The sequence below is a fragment of the Eptesicus fuscus genome, chromosome 12 (genome assembly GCF_027574615.1).
Source record: "Eptesicus fuscus isolate TK198812 chromosome 12, DD_ASM_mEF_20220401, whole genome shotgun sequence".
In the NCBI taxonomy this organism is placed as follows: Eukaryota; Metazoa; Chordata; class Mammalia; order Chiroptera; family Vespertilionidae; genus Eptesicus; species Eptesicus fuscus.
In genome coordinates, this window is record NC_072484.1 from 44,360,001 (window position 1) to 44,382,789 (window position 22,789).

General features: G+C 42.4%; 1 protein-coding gene and 1 pseudogene across 9 annotated transcripts in view; both read right to left on the bottom strand.

Annotated features, from left to right (window-relative positions):
• Positions 1 to 22,789, bottom strand: part of BCL2 (BCL2 apoptosis regulator) — a 163,678-nt gene that overhangs the window by 69,703 nt on the left and 71,186 nt on the right. Inside the window, exon 3 of one of the 9 annotated variants that reach the window (XM_054723696.1) lies at positions 17,066 to 18,103. The exons of the other annotated variants lie outside the window; for them this stretch is intronic. Within the exon in view, the coding sequence (XP_054579671.1) occupies positions 18,095 to 18,103 (9 nt within the window). The 3' untranslated portion in view covers positions 17,066 to 18,094. Of the gene's footprint in view, positions 1 to 17,065; positions 18,104 to 22,789 lie in introns of those variants that run through there. 9 annotated transcript variants of the gene reach the window in all.
• On the bottom strand, positions 17,066 to 18,023 carry LOC103303721 (proteasome activator complex subunit 1-like; annotated as a pseudogene).

Genomic DNA, 22,789 nt, shown 5'->3' on the forward strand with positions numbered 1-22,789 from the left:
CAGAGAGCACTCACTGGGAGCTGGTTGGCTCACTCACGGGACATGTTGAATTTTGGAGAACACGAGAGAAAATTGAGTACTAAACAGATAAGAAAATAGGACTTGGGATATAGTTTTATCATTGAAGCCATGAAGAAAAATAGCCTTTTTGAAGAAGCAAGGGCATAGAGGAGAAGAGGACAAAGGAATGGCTCCGGGACCTCCTCTCAGATGGCCCTCTCAGCTCTGAGGGCTCAGCATGACAGTGGAGGAGGGAGAGGCGGTGATGTCAGCATGGGAGGAGGCAGGGTCCCCTTAAGGGCAGGGCCTGTCCCATTCATCTTTGTATAGATCCATGCAACTGAGCACCCAGTAGGTGCTACATAAATGCTTTCTGATTAAGTGTTTGTAGGGGACATGCAAATGCAGTCCTCAGAGAAGTGGGGAGAAAACAGTGGCAGAACCACACCTCACACATCAAAGGAGAATTCAGATGATGAGGGGCTAATGCTGTGGGGAGAATGACAAGATCTGAAAGCCAATGGTCACAGTGAGGGCTCCAGCCTGCGGGGTCACCAGAGTGCTGGGCAGGTGACCAGTCACAGGAGCTCTGCCTGGACATAGCGTCTGCACACACCACCAGGGTGATGTTGCCCTATTTAGTGTGAAATAAATCCCTGGGATTTATCACATTTTCAATTTAATTTCGACTGTGAGATCTGGAAACTTCGAATACCAGTCTGAAAGGAGACTTGAAATATTCAATCTTGCACAAACTTCATTGACACTGGTTATTCTAATCTCGACTTTGGAAAAGGGAGAAACTGACATGGGAATTACCTTAAAAAAAGATATTCGAAGACACTGGCAGTTTATTTCACATGGAGCGAAGGTACTTGATTAGAGGGATTCTCCACAAGGAGAACTGAAGATCTAAGTCAATATTCCCACCGGCTCCTGGTCCTGCCACCGGGCCATTATGCCTTCTGCTCTACCGCCAGGCATCCGCCAGGCCAGGCAATTCTGCCTTCTTTGTGCAAGTTGAGAGGCTACCTGTCATGGAATAGACTCACACATTAAACAAAGTGAGCAGTTCTTGTTTCTCTGCTCCCCATATGATTTTTTTTTTTAACACAAAGCACTCACTTTCACCTTGAGCAGGTTTACAAAATGCTGACTCGGAAGAACCGGTGCAAACAAGGCTATCTTTTGTTTATGAAGATTGTTAACAGCCCACTCCTCGAAGGAACCCTCTTTTCCCCCAAGACTGGTGAATTAATCCACCCACACTTTTCTGCTCATTTCCCTGGCTGTTCGGAGCTGAAGTGGAGAAAAATGGTTTTACAAGGGGACAATGTATATTTGTGCTAAAAACAGGCACCATGCAACTCCAGAGAAGGGAGCCAAAAACAAATACCAGGCGCAGGAAACAGCGTGAGTAAAGGCAAAGTCGAGGAGAAGGAAAGCATGCCATTTCGGAGGACTCTGTCTCAGGGTGAGGAGGGTACAGGGTAGAGAACTGGATTGAAGACTTGCAGCCAAGACGGCTGGGGAGAGGGGAGGGTCTTTGTGGAGTATGTGAATGAACGGGCTTGGGCAGGCTGGCCTCTTCCTGAGAACTGGGACCAGGGAATACAAAGGTCGAAAAGGGAGGACAGCAGCCCACAGGAGGCCCCAGCAGCAGGGCACGGCCAGCCCCATCGGCTTGCACAGAGTGTCGAGGGAATGGACCCACAGTGGAGCTAAAACTCCAGATAACCTCCAAAAGTCCCTGCTCTGCCTGGGGGCCCACAGTGACGTTTGGTCTCGGAATTAATGTCAGTTCGGTCCAGTAATCCCTGAAAGGTCTGTTTCCTCTTCCCCAGTGTACATCACCCTGGTGAAAGGCTGGGAGAAAGATCAACAGCATGAATGTCAATGTTGTAACAGGGTCCTCCCTCAAGGGGACCCAGCCTTCCCCTCATTCAAGGTGTTTTGGGTCTGTAAATTGACTCAGGTCTGGGAATTGATGAGAGACCATGACTTTCTGTCTTTATGATCCAAGTTAGGCTTATGTTCACTTGGTTTAGGACTCTTCTAATTATACAGATCAAGTAAGAATTTAGTAGACTGATCATCTATTTCAGTTGCCCATCTATTTCATCAGGAGCACAGAATTCGAGTGGAAGAAAATGAGATATTTGTGTTTGGATATAGAAAAATGTAAGCCTGGGTGGGCAGCTCAGTTGGTTAGAGCATTGTCCCCATATGCCAAGGTTGCAGATTCAATCCCCAGTCAGAGCACATATAAGAATCAACCAAATAGAGCACAAATAAGTGAAACAACAAATCAATCTCTCTCTCTCTCTCTCTCTCTCTCTCTCAATTTTAAGAAAAAAAAAATTTTTTTTTTTTAAAAAAAGAAGAAAAATGAGAAGATGGAACCCAACATGACTGAGATGTGGGAACCAGGATGAGGTGTCCACATTACCAGATTCTAGGAGGGCTTGGTTTGGGGGAGGAAGAGGCAGAGCCAAGTTCAACCTGATGGTGGATTATCACATGGATGTGACCAGCAGGGAGTCAGGAATATGCGATGGAAATAGGAGAGCTCTCGGGTATGGAGTTCAGGGTTTTGGAACAACCTGCATATAAGTAAAAAAGGTTTAGAGGAAGTCGATGAGATCCCCAGGAGAGAGAAAAGAGATAGACGAGCATTAGGCTTGTGTGGGAACAGATGTCTGGACTGACCCCAGTGGGAGCAGAAAGAAAAGCTGGTGTGTTGGACAGAGATGGGCTGGTTGGCAAGATCAGAGGCAGAATCAGGTTTGTGTAATAGAAGCAAGAAGGCCTAGTGTTTAAAGAGAGACATTGCCCTGGGTTCCAACTGCTTCAGAAGAGGAAAACAGCATGGCTCTGGAGGTCCTCGGAAATTGGTGTGTAATCCCCTATAAAACAGCTGTTTTATTAGACGACAGAAACAGAAGGCCCCTGGCGGGGTAGGGGAGGGAGGGGCGTGAAGAAGAGGGTTAGAGAGAGATCACCAGCTTTTAAGAAGCTTAAAAACATGGGGAGGAGACATGAAGGCCGTCCAAAGGGGCAGCAGAATTAAAGGCAACTTCCCCCCAGGATTTCAGAGCCTTATGTACACTTGTGGGCAGTGAAGGTTCTAGAACTAGAAGGCTGGGGACCCCTGGAAGGGCCTGGATTACTCCAACGAGAGGACAAGAGGGAGAGGTGGTTCGTGGAGGCCTTAGCAGGGGAAGGCTTCAGGCCAAAGGAAGAATAATCTTTTATTCCTTACAAAATAGTCACTGTAAGATTAGCACCGAGTCTTTATTGTTTTATCGATGGCTTAAAATTTCATTCCCATGTCATGCATTCCAAGTATGTCTGCTTAAAACTTCCTTAATTTATAACATCCTCATCAGCAATGAGTTTCCAGCCACAATTCTATGAGCAAATACATTCATTTAAATGCCTATTGCTCTTTTGTGAATGAATTACGAAGAAACCGAACTCCTAATGAAAGACACGGGATTACAAGATAATTATTTTATCTGGGTTTCAGTTCAGTCATATGTCTCCGAATGAGCTTATCTTGCCCATAAGGCTTCTATTTTCCTTTCAGTTCATTCCCCCCCACCCCCGCACACACACACAGACACACACTGTGCCATTCATACAGTGGGTCATGTTTTTTATTTTCTTGCCATTCCCTTCTGCAGGATTCCGCTAAAGAAATCCGTGGCTTCCCACAAATCTTTGAAGATTTGGCCCCTCCTGTCACTGCTCAGAGCCCACAGGCTCCATCTTACTCGGGATCTCATTGTTTCTGACCCAGTTCCCAATCTCCAGCCCTCTCTTGACTTCATTCACCTGGCCCCAAATATCAAGTTTGATGTTCAAACGTTGCTCTGTTCTCCCTGTGTCCCTTCGTCATTTTGTGGCCTCTTTCTTCGAGTCTTTCCAAAGCTTTTAGAAAACTGCCTCTCGAGAGTCGCTGCTCTTGTTTTCTTTTGACTCAAACCTGCATCTTGACTCATGCCCACAGGAATCTCTGTGTGGCATCCTTTATTTCCAGTTTTAAGCCATCTCTGTTTTTTAAGTGGTCGCTGTTAACCTTTAACTAAACTTCCCTTTGATGGAGCACTGTAGTGTTAAGTAACCCCTACTTTCTACATTTTGTTTTAGGGCGTCTGGCCTCACTTGAGTCCTTCAGACATGTACAGTGAAATAGGAACTGCACAGCATGGCTTCTGGCCGTGTTCTCACTTGGTTGTCATCTCTGTCTTTACATGGCTAATGGCCCACTCAACAGAGCCTGCTAAGCCAAGGCCCTCTGACAGCGGCACCCGGGGAAGCTCTCCGATCATGAAAATCAGGGGGTGCATCTCCTGTGACTATCCTGTCCTCCTGTGACTATCCTGTCCTCCCACAAGTTTTATCCCAATGCAATCAGGCTTTACCAGAAATGTAATCTGTTTGCTTTGGGTGGTGATGGGGCGGGGAGGGGGGACGGGGTAATGAATACGCTGGTAGAATATGGCATTTCTAGTTGCTCTCTACTGTTAGGGACAACTCCTCAGTGGCCCTAAAAATAGTGCACTTCATAGTTTTGAAAATTCTGAGTTATTCCAAAAGAAAGGAAGAAAGGAAGGGAGTTGAGATGCTTGGAATGGCCGCATGAAGTAGGGTGTCCCATTTTGGGGATCAGAAAACCCAGGCTAGACAATGACTCTCCTGGTAATAAGTGGCCATGAGCCACACCTGGGACCCAGGTACGTATCTGGATTCCAAAGTTTATCAAATGTATGTCATTACATTATGTGAAAAAGTATGGAAAGGAATTGTAGGAAGGGGCTGTGAGAGAGAAACAACATATGGAAATTTCAAATCTGTTAAGATCCATGTCCCCTCATTTATACATTGCTCTTGAGTAGGACTAAGCTGCCTGAATTCTTACAAGCAGTGAAAAGAAAAAGCCGGTAAACAGATCCATGCTGACTGTATATGTTACTTTCCCTCCCCAAACTGTAAAGGTTGGTTTCAGATTCTTAAATAAAAATATGTCAAAACAGTAAAACAGGCCAATCTCTCACTCTTACAGCGAGTCACAGCGGCTGGGGTGCTTTCCTTGGCAAATATTCAAATATCACACGCCAGCGTCACATGCTTAATACTATTTTAGTCAATATGACTTGTGTTAAAGTCACCTGAATCGGGCGATTGTTTGATGTTATTATCACCAACAGGTCCTCACACAACACCCCTCACTGCCGATGAACTCACGAGAAAGGCTTTAGTTTAGGAAACTAGTGTTTTCTTAGAAAAGGAAAAAAAAATAAAAGCAGTTCTCAGTAAAAGGTAAACCACAGAGCTACTGCGTTCAGACAAGTTGTACATATTAAACCACACACAAACTGTATCACACAATGTTTAGGCTCTGCCTGATCCACAAATGCGAGTCAGTTCAGAATTCAAGGAGTTAAAGCCAGGATCCTACCCATGACTTTCCCTGACATTGAGGATATATTGAAAAATGATGAAACTATATTCCAGATGACTTCACTTGCTCTCCATACAGCTCTGACAACCCATAATAACCCAGAGGTTCTTTCCTTGGTGGACAGCACAGCCAGCATTCCTTCGGAGAGCAGGCCGTCAGAGCTCTCAGAGACGCAATCCATTTCCATTTCCAAGTACAGGGAAGCCTCAGGCTCTCGGGGAATCAAGGTCCCAACATGATGTCAGATAAAAAAAAAAATTAGAGGGGGGCCCAGGAGAAGCATGCCTGTCCAGTGGAGAGCCTATCAACAGGAAAATTAGGGATGAAAATAGCTAAGCCAGCCCAGCCGGCGTGGCTTAGTGGTTGAGCGTTGACCTAGGAACCAGGAGGTCACGGTTCAATTCCCGGTCAGGGCACATGCCCAGGTTGTGGGCTCGATCCCCAATGTGGGGCATGCAGGAGGCAGCCAATCAATGGTTCTCTCTCATCATTGATGTTTCTATCTCTCTCTCCCTTTCCCTTCTTCTCTGAAATCAATAAAAAAATATTTTTTAAAAAATAGCTAAGATAGGCCAACGACCTTGAGATTGCACACATTATAGCACGGGAGATGGGCTTGCTGGCCCCCCAATGCAATCTCAATGGCTCCAAGGGCAAGCAAGCCTCTCTGTGGAAATCTGAGTAATATGGAGAAATGAAAGGGAGGGGCAGAAGGGTCAAAGAGAGAAAGCGAGGACAACAAGCGGTGGCAGATATTGGCAGCCAGGATGCAGGCAGAAAGCCCCAGAGGGTCTGAGACTTAGGGAACAGGACTGTGCTGCCATCTCAGAGGAGAGGGGGTGAGACAAACACCCCTGCATCAGGAGATGGTGTGCAAGATCCAACCCTTCCACCTGTTTCTGAACTTTGAACTCCACATCAACAGGTATTTTAAAAGCATCTAAAGTATAAACCATGCTCACGGGAACTCAGTCAGATCTCAGCTTGACATCCATCCATCTGCGTAGTTTCAAGGTTGACTCAAATGTTCAGAGATTGTGTGTGATGTGTTTTACTGAGTTCTGACAAAAACTGTAAAGAAGCAAATTAAAGCCAAAAGGGAAATTTCTAGCTGCCATGCTAACCAAATAATGTCAGGTAAAAAAAAAATCATCCTAAAAATAAAATAACACTTCAGGCCAAGGGTTCATTTCTATAAATACTACTTCCCCAGAACCCAACTCGAGCAAAGCATGATCTCCTCTTAATGAATGTATATATATATGTGTGTGTGTGTGTGTGTGTGTGTGTGTGTGTGTGTGTAATCATGATGGTCTAATTATGGCCCCATATCTCTCTTGAAGTTTGGCGTTTTCAAAGGGACCTGCTCCCATGCTCCCCTAGAATTTAGAACCACTGGTCCTTGGCTGTGACAATGCCACAGTCACAAAGCAGGACACCAAGAAAGGTTCTTTTATACACTGCTGGTGAGTGCAGAAATTGTTGTCCCCACAATCTGGAAATATCTATTCAAATTTAAAAATATCACCATTGATCAAGCCATCTCATGCCCACATGAGCACAGGGATATTCACTATTGTTTATAGTAAAATCATGTAATAAGCTATGCTAATCAACCAAGAAATAGTACACAGGCATGAAAAGGAAAATGTAGGAATTTCAACAATGAATCACCAAGTGAGAAAAAAGCAAGATGCAGATAGGGATCTATGGTCTAATTGTTTCATAAAACAATGACAAAACACATTTATGTGAATAGCTGTATCTATGTCTATGTATCTAAATGTTTGATACAATTATTTGAACGTGTATTAAGCATGGAAGGGTATACAAGGTTGATAACACTGGCATCACGGGGAGAGGGATTAGGGTGGAGGGAAAGAAGGGAGCAGGAGGAAAGAAATAAGTGAAAATGAAAGAACATGTCAACCATAAAAACCACATGGACACTATGATCTCACTTATCGGAAATCATGTGTGTTTACTTAGGCACATGTATATAAACAGATGATGACAGGATGGTCTACAAAATGTCAATGGTTTTTATTTCAGGGTGTTGAGATGTTTTTAAACATAATTTTCACTTTATTCCTGATATGTATTTTTAAAATATTTACAACCACATGTATTATTTCTATAATTAGCCCTATGCAAGGCATTCCTGGTCCCAGAGAGAAAGCTACCGAGAGACTGGACTTGTAAAGCCAGGCTGGGACCAGAGTGGGGAGGTTGTCAGTGCCTGGCAGGGACAGGCAGGGATGGGAAGGGACGGGCAGACGACTTGCAGGCCATGTACCAACTCATTAACAACAGGCCGGGCTTTTTTTCTGGTGGTGAATTATGAATGATTTCTTCTTTCTTTTTTTGTGCCTTTTTATTAAATTTATTGGGGTTAACAAAATTATACAGGTTTCTGGTGCACAATTCTACAACACATCATCTGTACACTGTATTGTGTGTTCACCACCCTAAGTCAAGTCTTCGTCCATCACCATTTGTCCCCCCAACCCTCCTCCATTTTCCACTACCCCCCTCTTCTATTTTATTTTCTCTATTTTCCAGATATTATGCAAAAAAATACCTTGTTTTTGTAATCAGAACAACAGTATTATTTTAAAAATTATGCTATGAAGGCTCCTAAGTGGGAGGGGGTAGTCATCAAGGTGGCATTTTAGGAGATTAAAAACCATTTATGAAGCAATGGTGTCAATGGGAGTTGATAATGGCCCTAAACAAGGAGGGCCTGGTAGAAATGGAAGGAATGGGTGGACCTCAGATGTTTGCTAACTAAAGGGATGAGTGAGTGAAACATTGCTGAAGAAGAGTTGCTAACTCTCAGTGGCCCTTGTAAGGTTTATAAATTTCAAAGTCAGTTGATTTGACCCCAAGATTACAGAGAGCTGTACTTGTTTTAGAAACTGGCCCATTTTCACTATCAAGCCTCAAAATGCAGCCCCCTCTGGGAAGCCATATTCGGGAAAGCTGCAGCACTCGAGGAGAAAGACAAAAGCAGGGGAAACCACTGAAGATGAAGAGAAATTATGTGATAAGATGAGGTAAAAAGCTTCCCTCCACACAAAAAGGACATACATCCTTGACAAGCATTGAATCACATACACACACACACACACACACACACACACACACACACACTGGGATTTTGCAGATCAAAGAAAAACATTCCCAGGTAACTTCTGGCTTGCATTCATTTTCTACTGCAGCCAACAGAGCAAGCTTATGATCAGTGTTAGGAGAAATTAAACGTTTCTATTTAATTGTGGTTTGCCTTTTTCTGAAAGCTGTCACATTCTGAGAACTCCCCTTCATTAGAAGTATTCAGGAAGAGGATGGGTGGCTCTGAGCTAAAGGAGGGGGCCATAGAGGCTTCCAAAGACCTTCCCGGCTTCAAGAGTCTCTGGTTCAAGATGGGACGGGATGCCAACTGCCAGATTTTACGCCTTCCCCCTCTCAGAGGCTCCAACGGAGGTAGTTTACTAAATAAGCTGTGTTTATGTGTTCTGGCATTCCTGGAGCAGATGTAATGCAACTGAAGGCAAACAATTTTAGTAATGCAATTCATGCATTGCCATCTAAACACCGAGTAATCACGAAACTGAGATGTTTACCCAATAATCAAAGACTTAGGCAAAGCAAGCAAAAGGCATTTAGTAAGACAAAGTATTGGCCAGTACCTCCAACAAAAGGATTTATTGAGTGTTTTCCTGAAATGGCTCCTCAGAAAAAGTCATCGTGACTTGGTTTCTTAGTCACACAAAGGTCAGAAAAACTTCAGGAGGAACTGCGTTGGAGACAGGGTTCTCCTGATGGAGTTTCAGGATATGCTTGTCAGAAAATAAGCAACACCCTCCTCCAGATGCCCCGCTTCGCCTCTCATGACATTTCTCCACATGCAAATCTACGTCCAAGGTCATCGGCATCCCTCTCGTTCCCTATGTGCTGGCTCCTGCCCTCTTTCCTTCTCCACTGCTAGGCCCCCTGACTCAGTATGGCCTCTTCATCGCCCCAATTCTGTCTTCCTCCAAGCTTGGCTCAAAACTCTCCCCTGTCTGACACCAACAAATTCTGGCCTTTCATTCTTTCTGGGTCCTCTCCTGACTTGTGCACGTGATTAACATGAAATAATTAGCAAGTCTGTTGACAGAAATAGCCCCAGTGAAGGACTTCCACCTGATCCCCTAAAACCCTAACGATCTCCCCCTGTCATGGCACAGTGTGGTCAGAGCAAAAGCTGCTCGCTCCCTTTCTTTTCTTCCTTCTTTCAATTTAGTGTTTATTGAACACCAACTTTAGGCAAAGCACTGTTCAAGGTGTCTCCCCTCACATTTTTCACTCAATTGCTTCACACAGCTCCCTAGATATCAAGAGTGGCCCCTGTGATAAGATGAAGTAGAAAACTTTCCTGCCCGTTGAATTCTGCTCCTCTCTTGCTTTCTAGGTTATTTTTTCGGTGTCACCATTTACTCAGCTTCTTGGTGTCGTGCTTGGTTCTTCCCTCCTCCTCAACCCTTCCTCCAAGCAACTGCCAATCCTGCATCTCATGTCCGGCTCCTCCTTTTTATCCCTCTGTCTTCATATCCTCTTCACAGTTGGCCTCCTGCTGTGGGGGTATCTTCTAACACGTGAGTCGGTTGATATCACTGTACACACCCAAAACTTCATGTGATCCCTGTTGTCTACACAATATAACTCGAGTTCCCTAGTTTGACATTAAAAGACTTCCTCCTTTCCCATCCATCACCTATTGAAGCTTATCTTCCAAACACACAGGACTTCTGGTTCCCCAAACACACCAAGCATTTGTTAGAGGTTTTGTTTGAGCAGGTTCCCACCATGTGCAGGGGCCTCCTCCCACCTCTGTCCTAGAGTGAAATCATACTTTTCGAAGCTTGCTCAAATGCCATCGAACTCCCCCCTCCCTGTCAAAACTGATTGTTCTTTCTTCTGCATTTGTCAGATTTTGTTGTTTACAGCTCTCTGACGCTGCCTCTAGATCACAAAATCCTGGAGGGCAGAGATCCTATCTGCTTCTCTTTGCACTCCAACAGCATGCCCCAACCACAGTAGTACTCTCTAAGCATAAGCTGAAATGAAGTTTACTAGCACTGGTAAGTGAATTTACTAGCAACCATCATCTTCCAAGAAACATTTATATGTCTAATAGGTACAGACCACTCTGCTAGGAGCTGCAGAAGGAAGCCAGCTCGTGAGCCGTGTGCTTAGACGCATCCTTTTAAAGACCTACCTCCCCTGACTATGCTAAGCCACCAAGCACAGCATTATATGAAGACATCCAGTCTCGTGGATCAGCAATCATTCCCAGATCTTCCCTCCATCACTGGACATCCTAGCAGCAAGATCCCTGTTTCAGAAAGCACCAAGAAAAGAAGGCCCAGGCTCTGGAAATCAGGGCTGTGCTTTCCCTCCAGGACAGAGTGGGGTTGATGTGGAAAATAAAGGCGTTTGCCTCTTAGCAGTACTAACTCTTAACCTCATAATTTACTTTAACTTCAGTTATCATGAGCATTTAAAACCATGAGAGTAGCCGAGAAAATTCGAATGTCTAGGAAAACGGAACATTTGATTGCTGGTGGATGAAAACTTTTGGAAGAGATGATAACTTTTTTTTGTTTAAAGGTTGGTATTTGGCTAACAGCTGTGCAAATTTTTCTCAAGAGCTCAAGGTGATGTATGACATAAGGTGACCACATGTCTTGGCTTGTCAGGGAGAGTCCCAGTTGACACCTGTTGTCCCTGCCACATTATTAATAGTGCCCTCTTCACTCTCATAACTGCCTCAGTTTGAGTGATAAATTACATGACCACTCTATCCATGTGTAGTGTCCGACTCCACTGCCCATCCATGCGAGGGAAGACCCTGTGCTCAAATCCACCAGGGAGCTGAGGCTGAGAAACGCAACAGAATCCAGGCTTCCTGACACCAAGCCCAGGCTCTATCTCAGAGAACATATTTCCTCTAAGTTGTTTCCTCATCAATTAATCAAGAAAAACACTTTGGGAAATGGTCTAGATGGCATCAGCATGGTTTCTGCAAACTGGCACTTACAGTGTAGCCGGGGAGCTAAACCACTTACACATTCGATCATTAAACAGGGTCAGCTATATGCATAATACAGGGCCAGTTACGTGGTTAAGTGACCATTTCAAAAGGAGTTAGAGAAGGAGAAAAGCGATTATGGGCTCAGGCTTCAGGGAAGCTTTCTGGAAAATGATGGAACCTCAACTGAGCCTTAAAGGAAGAAAAAGAAAGAAAGAAGAGGGAAAGGTATTTTTCTTTGAAAAAATGAAAGCAGAAAACAAAGAACACTGGGATAGGAATAAACACCACTTAAGTGATTCTACAAGCATTATTGCTTTATATGCCAGAAGATAAAAACAAGACAAAACAAACACAAATGGTCTGTGTGGCTTTCCCCAAATCTTGCAGGGACTGAAGGCACAACAGTCACCAGGCTGAGGTGTTTACAACCAGACAGGTGCCAGCTGCCAGGTGCCAGCGCTCAACCCTGTGACGTGGTGAGAAAAAAGGGGCCATGTTTTGAGCTCTAACCCCAGATTTTCACTAATGGGCCACGTGTCTGTAGGCAAGTGGCTTCATCAGTGTTGAGCCTCAGTTTCCTTATATACAACGCTGGGTGAAGTGATCTCTGAGAACCTTTCATCTCTGGCAATCCCCAACCCTTTACAATCACGTCCAGATCTGGTTTAGCATGTTCTTGGCTTAGCTCAGTAGTGGATGTGAGTGTTCATCTCCAGCAAAATGGCAAACCTGGGGCTGATCCTATGAGTCTCTTCACTACAAAGATGTGAAGTGCTTAAGACAACGTCACAGAGCTAAGCTAGGAAGGGAAGGAGAGAGGCATGGGCCTCAGGAGGAAAGAGAAAACTGAAGGCAGAGCTTTGACCAAATGTTGATTCCATGGTACCCGAGGGAGTTCAGACCTACAAAAATGCCCCTGGGGATCTGAGGGTGGTGATTAAATTCTAATGCCCTGAACAGACATGCATGAGGGGATTGGGGAGAGGGCGTAACTGAACCCCTTTCATAAATCTCAAAGCCTTAAAAAGTCACCCTACCCTTGAAAAGAGGACTAAAAATACTCTGCCCGCTGGCTCAGAGATGAAGAGCCGCAAATTGCCTTATATCCAAAGCTCAGGATACAAAATCTAAACAAGAGCCACATTCAGCTGTAGGATCAGAATTTACATTATTTGTGTATTTGGGTGTGGGAGTTCCATGACAAGAAGTGAACAAAAACACAATTCTAGGATAATTGAAACTCCTTAGATTCCCAGATACTACAAATATGTGGCCACTATGTAGAAATAATTTCACAAGTCAGGACTCACAAGATTCCCATAGAAAATAAATCTCTGTGAAGATGAACTTGTCAAAACACACACTGTGTGCAAGCACATGCACATGCACATACACACAGGGGAATAAAATACCAGGAGGGACAGTCGCAAGGGGCATTTTTAAAAATTAAAATCCTAAGAACTGAAAAGATAAAAAAGAAAAGTAGATTTGAACAAGAACAAAATAAAACTCCTGAAATTAGCACAGTGGAAAAGTGAGACAACAGAGTAACACAAATATAGAACTGGAAAAACAGATTTGAGGAAATCAACCAAAATGTAATATAAGAGTTCCAAGTAAAAATGAAGACTTGAATACCTCATATCTAACATTGGTCTTTCCTGGAACTAGGACAAGTGACCGCTTAAAAAACATAAACTCATGAGGAAAAGGAGAACAGGTGAAGAGATAATAGTAATAAGATTTAGGAGCCAGAAAATAGGTGGACAAGTAGTAACAGAACTAACAGACCAAAGGAAGCTGAATCCCAAATTGGGATTAAGAAAGTTGGGAACCAACCAGCAGATGCTCCACAGGTGCATGGACAGACAGCACTCGTTACCTATACAGAGAGAGGTGGAGTGACGCAAATACGAAGAATGAAAGCTGATCAAGAACCAATTATATTCCTAGACCCCATGTCCCCTCCATGGGGTCTAACTTCACCCCACTGGTCAGCAGCTTCTATCCCAACTGGCAAAACCAGAGGTTTGGTCTCTGGAGACAGGGTTCTTGGATTGGGAGATGTCATACACCAAACAAAACAGAATATTGCATACTGAATGCTGACCCCTCCAGTCTTATTCCTCACCTCAGCTCTCAGCACTGAAACACACAGACCTTCACCCTCCAGGGGTGAATTTGGATGAGTGTTCTCTGGAGAATCTCCAGTTCCCCAGTGGGAGACTTTAGGGGTTGACATGAGGAGTTCCCCAACTAATGGCATGAACATATTATTCTATAGCAATGTCGACAAGCCCCTCACGCATCCTCAGTGCTTTCAATAAGCTTATTAGTTCTTCACTCTTAAATATGAGCAGACAGCCAAAGATTAGCAGACATGCCAGGAAGGTCTCTACAGGAAAGACAGGGCTCAAAACAAAGAAAAAGGCAGCATGAGGAAACAGAGATCATGAAAGGAGAAGAAAATTTCAAGAGAATAAAATTTATTTTTCAGAAAGCGAAGAAAATGTCACACACATGAAAGCAGAACAGAATGCTTTGTAAAACAAAAGAAAACTATTTATAGATAAAAAGAGGAAAATTAAAATAATAACAAATGAGAACTCAATAGACAGGTTGGAAATTAAAGTTGAAGAAATTGCCTGAAAAGACAGCAAAAGAATAAAGAGGTGGAAAACAGGAGAGAAAATCTAAGGAGATTAGAGGACTGGTCTAGAAATTACAACACCAAAATAATAGGAGTTCTGGGAAGAAAAACTGGCACTAACAGAGAAAAGTAAATATCGGCCAATTGAAAGGACGTAACGATTGCTCAGTACTATAGATGAAAACAGACACACAGAAAAATTGCCATGAAATTTAGAATCCTGGGAAAAGAAAAGATTCTACAAGTTCCAGGGAGGGAGAAAGAAAGAAAAAAAAAGGTCAGGTACAAAACATCAAGAAGAATTTTTAGCCTTCTAATAGCAACGCTGGAAGATAGCATAAAATAGAGCAATGTCTTCAAACTTCTGAAGAAAATTGTTTTTGACGTAGATTTTCTTCTTGCAAGGCATCAAGTGAGAAGAGAGGATAAAGACCTCTACGGATACTCAGTGTGCATGCATTTCTCATGGATCCATTTTTCCTAGGCTACTGCAAGGTGAGAGCCACAAAAATGAGTGAGTGACAAAAAGAGGGAATTGAATGTGATCCCACACAGGACTAGAGCAGAGGGATGATGTGGTGAAGTGAACTGACAATCGGGCCCCAGGCACACAGACCAGTCCTTCCAGATGGGACAAGCCTGGCTGGTGTGGTTCAGTAGCTGAGCGTCAACGTATGAACCAGGAGATCACGGTTAGATTCCCGATCAGGGCACATGCCCAGATTGCAAGCTCAATCTCCAATGGGGGTGTGCAGGAGGTAGCCAATCAATGATTCTCTCTCATCACTGATGTTTCTCTCTCTCTCTCCCCTCTCCCTTCCTCTCTGAAATCAATAAAAATATTTTTTAAAATAGAAAAGGACATAGTGAAGGCCACCACTGCCTCAGGTTTTCACTCTGATAGACTGTTGGAGACTGTGCCCCCTCAAACAGTGGAAGGAGATCCAACTTAGAAGAAAGGCAAAGGAAAGTTCTAGAAATCCCAACATGACAGGTGTGCACCAGGCCTAGAGAAAAGTCCAGATGAAAAGGAAATGGAAGTCTCCAGGAGGGATATCACCAAGAAAAGAGTGGTCAAACGAACAGGTTACAGATGCCATCAGCCTTGTGGAAAGAGCACTGTGAGTCTATAAAAGACACAGGGGAAATCTGAAGGAAGTCCAAAGAACACTAAGGAAATGAGAAACAAGACTGATATTAACTTCATAAAAATAAAAAGTTCAGCTGTTCATACAATTTACATAGGGAAAATAGGAAAAATACTAACAACTGATGTAACCAAAAATTGCAATAAAATTATATTGGGCGAAAGGGGGAGTGGAAGCAGTGGATATAGTTATGTAAGAAAGCTAAATCTTTATCTATTTTAATAGGAAGTTAAGATATCATGAATAAAATTGATAAAACAAAAGATAATAGCATGCACATTATTTAGAAATGTGGAGATGTATATATGCCAAAAGAAAAAGCTAAACTATAAAAAGTGATTTCTTTGGGAAGCAGGACTGAGGAAGTAGGGTGGGTAGAATTTGTTCCCATAGAAATTAAGAAACCAGCACACAAGTAAATATGTACAAGGATGTTTTTGTCTGCAGTGTTTGTAGAGACACAAAACTGAAAATAACCTAAATGTTCACTAATATGGCTGAATAAATTATAGTACAGCCATACCATGGAATTTACTTAGCTAGTTTTTTTCAAATGAGTTAAATTGACATCTACTTATCTTGAAGGATATCCTTAATGTACTATTAAAAGAGAAAGACAAGTTGTAAAGTAATGCATATGGTACGTTTGAATTTTTTGCAAACAACAGGACACTGCTATTTAACTAATATGAATACACATGTACATGTATTTATATAAACTTGGAGAAACATTTTGCATATGAGATGCTAACATTGATCACCTTAGAGGGTTACGAATGAAAAGGATAAGGGAAATCAAGAAAAAAAAAATAGACCACAAAAAAAATAGAGACATGGGTGATACGAAGGTTAAGAGATATGAAGAAGAGAATCACAAGATCTACTATACATATAACAGAGTACTGAGGAAGACAAAATAAAGACAGCCAGGGAGAGACAATATTCAGAGACTACAACTGAGAATTTTTCAGAATTGATGAATACTGGGAATCCTTAGATTCAAGAGGCATACTGAATCCCAAACAAGATTGTGGTGAAACTACAGATCATCAAAGACAAAAATAAAGATTAAAAAATATTTAAAGTAATTAGAGAAAAAAATCATAAATACCTCTAAATGAATGACAGACTGACACTAACAATACCTCATAATAGGCATCAGAAGGCAATGAAATAAAACTTTCAAATTCCCAGGAAAAAAAAATATCTAGGTAAAATTCTATACCTAGAAAATGATTACTCAACACTGAGGATGAATTAAAGATATTTTCAGATGGAGACATAGAGAAATCATTTAAGACCCCCAAATCCTTGATGAAATAACTCCTCAAGGATGCACTTCTGTAAGAAGGAATCTGAACTAAGAAGGGAGGAGCAGAACCCAAGAAGCCACATCATAACATTTATTGAGGGCTTACCCTGTACTTGACTGCACAGCAGCACCATTCTAAGTGATTTACAACTAAAATGGGATTCAAAGGAAGGCAGTTTGGTTCTTGATTTCATACTCTCAACCACAATGCAAATAAAATGGCATCTATTTTGAAACATTCAAAAAAGTAGATTTGTTTAAAAAATTGTATGGGAACAAAAAGAAGCAAAATGATAGATGATAAAATATTCAATAGTATTAGCTCAAGAGAGAAAAGCTAGATTAAAGTGTTCTAAGCAGTCTACATTATTTTGTTCGGGTAGCAAACAGAGAACAGATAAACTTAATTTTGGACTTTGTTATTCAAATATAATTTTTAAGAATTAAGGGTAACAGCTACAATAACAGAACAAAACATACGTTGCAAAGCAAGTGGAAAACAGTAATAGATTTTTAAACAGTATGACTATATTTGTTGTGCCTGGGAGGCAAGGTGAGGGAGAAACCTTAGCAGGAAGGAGGTGGAGGAAAGTCTGGAGTCCCTGGGAAGAGGCAAGAAGGTCCTGTAGAACCCATCACAGAATGAGAGACAGTTCTCAATACATCATTCCCTTTGTTTCTCCCCTGGGATTCTTGAGCTTCTCAAGATTCTTCAGGATGATGTCATACAACACAGCACAAGTGTTGCAGATATACATGGCCATTGGCCAAGGTCCTGGAACCTCTGCCTCACCCAGCTTGCACACCAGCTTTTGATAATTGTGCACATGGGGCTACTTGGCCACATTGCCCCGCTCAGGGGAATCCTTGGAGATTTGAGTGTGGAAGCCTTCCAGCTTGGTGTGAAGGGTGGTCTTCAGCTCAAATATTCACCTGGAGAATCCCTCCAAGATCGTTCTCATCCTCAATACGAGGTAGCTGGAGCTGCAGCCATGTGGTGCCCAGGGTGACTGCTCAATGACATCGCTGGTCCTAGCTGCAGGTGCTGCCAGAGGACCATGATCTCCTTGCCATTCAGTGGGCCGCCAGGAGAACCTGTGCCTTCATTTTTCCCTTTTGTCTTTTCATCCTCATTTTCCTTTTTCTATTTCTTCCGCTCCTCCTTCTCTTTCTCCTGGGGTGGGTCAGGCACCAGGACGTCAGGTTGCTCAGGTTGGCTTCATTGAGATCGAGCTCCTTTAAAAGCATCCAACTCAGAAAACTTGGGGAAATAGCTCCCAACCAGTTTCTCTGTCTTTTACACAGCTCTTCAAGGAACACATTCACCTGGGCTTTTGGGCTTCAGGCTGGACCCTGAGTGTGGCCATGGCCAGGGGGCCTGCTGCCACAGAAGCAAAGAGTAGGCAGAAGGACGGGAAAGTGAAATCAGCAGGAAAACTCAAGTAATCTAACAGAACACAGAATAGGAAGAAAAATATAAGTACAGAGAAAGGATGGCATATATAAAACATTTGGATTCCTAGTGAATTCCAAACATAGACTAATCATAATAAATGTAAATGGCTTAAACTAATCTGTTAAAAGAAGTCCTCAGATTGAATTTTGTACAATTCCTGGTGCTTAAAAGAAAGAAGCCTAAAACATGTCACAGCAAGGATAAACATAAAATAATGTATTCAAATAATGTGTCCCTATAAGTAATAAATGTTCAATAAATATTTGTTTTAACTGAATGAATGAATGAATGAATGAATCTAATAAAATGGACTTTACAGCCAAAAGTATTTGGGGGGATAAAAAGGGTCATTGCTTAATGAGAAAAAGATATATTCACCAGGAATCATTCTGTATTTCTACCAATAAAGTGTCATTATATATTTAATTATATGAAAGTAACAAATTCAAAAACTATGAGGGATTTTAATACACATCTCTAAGAAATCAATAGACCAAGGTAAAAAAAATAAGACAAAAAATAGATTTAAATAATGCATATTACAAACTTCATCTAATTGGTATGAAAAGAGAATCGTCTACCCAATAAATAAAGACTACACATGAAATGTTTATAGAAATTGATCAGATTCTAAGCCACAGAGCAAGTCTCAACAATTTCCAAAGAACTACTAACATTTAGACCACATTCATCGACCAAAAGACAATATAAGTTGAAATCGATAACAAAGCTACAAACCTGGTATATTTTGAAATTTCAAAAGCACACTAAGATGTTAATATGAAATCAAAATGAAAGTAACAAAGCATTTAGAACTGAACAATAATTAAAACCCTAGATTTCAGTAGAAGGAATGTTTAGCATTAAATACAATATCCGAAAACAAGAAAAATGTTAAATTAAGAAGATAAAGAGCAATAAAGTAAACTCAAAGACAACAGAAAAAATCTTTTCCCACAAATAGGTAACAAAGTTAACAACAAATCAGTAAGATAAATACAAAGGAACAATATAGAATAGGAACAAAATAAAGGTTGAGTCTTTCAAAAGACTAATAAATTAAGTAGATATTCAATAAGAATGAAAAGGAGAAATAAAAAAAAGCACAAATAAACACCATTAGGCATGAAAAGGGACCGTAACTATGAATATAGTAAAGGGTGTTTTTTTTTTAAGTATTTGTATTCTATTCTCTACTTTAAAGCAATAAATCTAAAAATAGATGATATGGAAAATCTCCTAGAAAAATGTTACCAAAATTGACACACAAAAATAGAAAAAAGATACAAAAACTCCTGAATGTATTTTCATAAATTCAGTCTAAAGCTAGATTCTAGCAATATGGTCATTCACTGCACAATGATGTTTTGGTCAATGGCAGATCACATACTATAATGGAGCTGAAAAATTCCTATTGCCTAGTGACATCGTAACCATAGTAAAGTCATAGCACAACACATTACTCACGTGTTTGTAGTGATGTAAGTATAAACAAACCTACTGCCCTGCTAGTTGTGTAAAGGTACAGTGTACACAATTATGAACAGTACATAACACTTGAGATATTAATAAATGACTATGTTACTTGTTTATGTATTTACGACACTATACTATTTAATCAATATTTTAGAGTGCATTCTTCCTACTTATAAAAAAAAGACTCTGCTGGAAAACAGTATGCCATGTTACACCAGCAGGAGCCTCATACTTCTCATGTTTACCTCGTCTCTTCATTACATCATTTTCTCTAGTGCTTGATTTATCTCATGTTGGGTTCTTTTTGTTTGTTAATTCTCACCCAAGGATATTTTTTCCATTTTTTAGAGAGAGTGGAAGGGAGCCAGGGGAAGAATGAGAGAGAGAGAGAGAGAGAGAGAGAGAGAGAGAGAGAGAAGAAAGAAACATCAATTGGTTGCTTCCTGCATGCACCCGGACTAGGGGCGGGGTTCACTCTTGCAACCCAGGTACGTGCCCTTCACGGGGAATAAAGCCCATGACTCTTTGGTGCACTGGCTGATGCTCTAATCACTGAGCAACACCGGCCAGGGCTCTCATGACTTTTTGTACAGTGACATGCTAATAGGTTTGTCACACAGAAACAATAGGCTACCTAGGTGAGTAGTAGGCCACATGTGTGCAAAGAACGTGTGCACATTGTAGCATTGTCCGTGACGTCAAAAAGTTAGAAGACAACTTTACTGTCTTTCACTTGATAGAATACTACATAGCACGGAACATGAATGAAGCCGTGTACAGATACATCTTACATATAAAATGTAGAACACAAACCCAATGACATTATGAAGATGATGTTTTAAAACATTTTCAAATATAGCACATATTATCTATGGATACTATGAAATCCATGCATGGTAAGCACAAGCATCAAATTAAAACTGACCCTTTGAAGCTTGGAGAAGGGGCAATGGACCTGGGGTGCAAAGATCTGAAGCAAACATGGCATAAAGACAGGACAAGATGATGGTAGGACTCACATGGGCTTGCTACCTTATTCCCTATATTTCCTTGAAATATTTCACAATTGAAAAAAAAAATCACTGCATTTTGCACATTTTTAAGATGTCAGTGGATACTACCATTTGTTTTTCGGAGCCCCCAAGGCAGGTAGGGCAAGAGTTACTATTGTCACTTGACGGATGGAGGTGAGGGAGGTGCAGGCACTTGAGCACATGGTTTATTGTCCGAGGGCTTAAGGCCTCATCACGGGATTGTGATGCTCGCCCCAGTCATTCAGTAATTTTTGTAACAGGAAATGGGAACTTGATGCAACTTAGGGTAGGCGGGGGTGGAGGGGTGGAGACAACCTCTTCCCTTCTGGAGCAAACCACAGCCGAGGAAGAGCAATGACATAACTGGATAAAAAGGGAAGAAGCCAGGCTGCCCCGGTCATCTGACCGCTTCTCAGTGAAGCTGTCACTTACTCGCTGAGGAGCTGACTCTTCACTGTGCACCTGCTGAGGAGGAAGAAGTGGCCGGAGGAAGTGAGAAAAGTGACCTCACTTCCAGCATCATTTCGCCTTCAGAACACAGCCTTCTACGAAGGAGGGACAGGCTGCTGGGGGCGTGGGATCTGCGATCCAGCCTGCGGGTCGGTCCCTCACACACTCTGGTGTTTAGGTCTTTTTATTGAAATCTGAGGAGGTGGACAACGATCTCAAGGCCACTGAAATTCTAGGATCTATTTCCTTTCTGTTTTTTTTTTTTTTTTTTCTCCAGGTTTCTTTTTTCTTTTAAAACTCAAAAGAGGCGCATCGGCATTGAATATCGACATGTGGTTTGAGGTTCAGCCCCTGGACATGTCACAGCTACATTCTTTCCCCCTGGTGATATACACAAAATGCCTAGTCCTCGCACCTGGTCCCTGGACACTGAAATAAATGCTACTCCTCTGCCCCACTCCCCAGCACTGTTCCCACTCTTGGAGTCCGCCGACTGTTAGGCACCAAGGTCAAAGTGATTGTAGGTTTAACGAAGCATGTACCATGCTCCATCCCACCCTGGGAGTAATACACAGTGCGGGAGCTGGGGCGGTCCTGATCGATAACGTATCCCCCAAAACAGCACTCCATGCATAGTGTAGGCTGCAAATAAGGACCTCCTCCTGGTTGGAATTGCCAAATAATAGGGTGGGTAACCAAGGGAGGCTCTGGAATCTGCTCTGGAGATCTTTAAAAGCCCTATACAGGCTCTCATATCTGAGATGATTTTTTGCAATCCCAAGTACAGACAGACGGACCTGGTGCCTATCCTCCAGGCATCGGTCCTGCCTCTAGCGTTCCTCTCCTCTTCTCCATATTATACTATATGCCTCCTGCACATTCTCTTCCCCTTACTGCGGCCCCGCAGGCTTGTTTTCACCCGATTCCTGCCTCCTCACACCTTTCCTTGTTGTTCTATGAAAAGCTGGTCAAAGGTCAGAGTTGCCCAATTACCCACACATAGTTTGCTGGTAGCATCAGATACCCAGGCAAAACACGCCCCTGTTCCTATTCCAGCCTCAACTCCAAAACTGGATGGAAACGCAGAAAATTAGCTGTTGCTAACAATCCGTTGTAAATGAAAATATGATCCCAGTAATTGATTTTAAATAGATTTTTAAAAGAATCCTTGGCCGCATTTCATCAAGAATACAGAGTTTCAAAAGCGTTCGTTCCAGGGATGGATTCCTCCCCGCCCGCCCCCCGCCCCCCCCCCCCCCCCCATTCTTCTGGCTTAAACCCCAAATGGCCAGGATCCGAGTCTGAATAAACAGTGTGGGTGGTGACTGTTCCGTGAGGCCCAGCAGAGGATGCAATCACTTTCTTCCTCGGTTCAGCATTAAATCATGTGAAACTCGCCTGATTACTCCACGTACGTTTTCTCCGGTCACAGAGGGCAACAGAACATGTACTCTCTCCCTGCTTCTCAGGGAGGAACAAAATGAATTCTCCTAACTGCGAATGTTTAATTATGTATAAAGTTCATTGACCTCACAGGCGGCTGTCAGATGATCCAGTGGAGGCCTGTGAAAGGCATCCCAGGAATGCAGTGATGTGGGCAGAAACGGAGTGGATTCCTGCCACTGAACGCTTCCAACAGGACGGAACCGCAGGGTCCAGAGCCTCCAGTGCAAACACACAGCACAGTTGCTCACTTCATCGCACCTAAGGGTTCCCA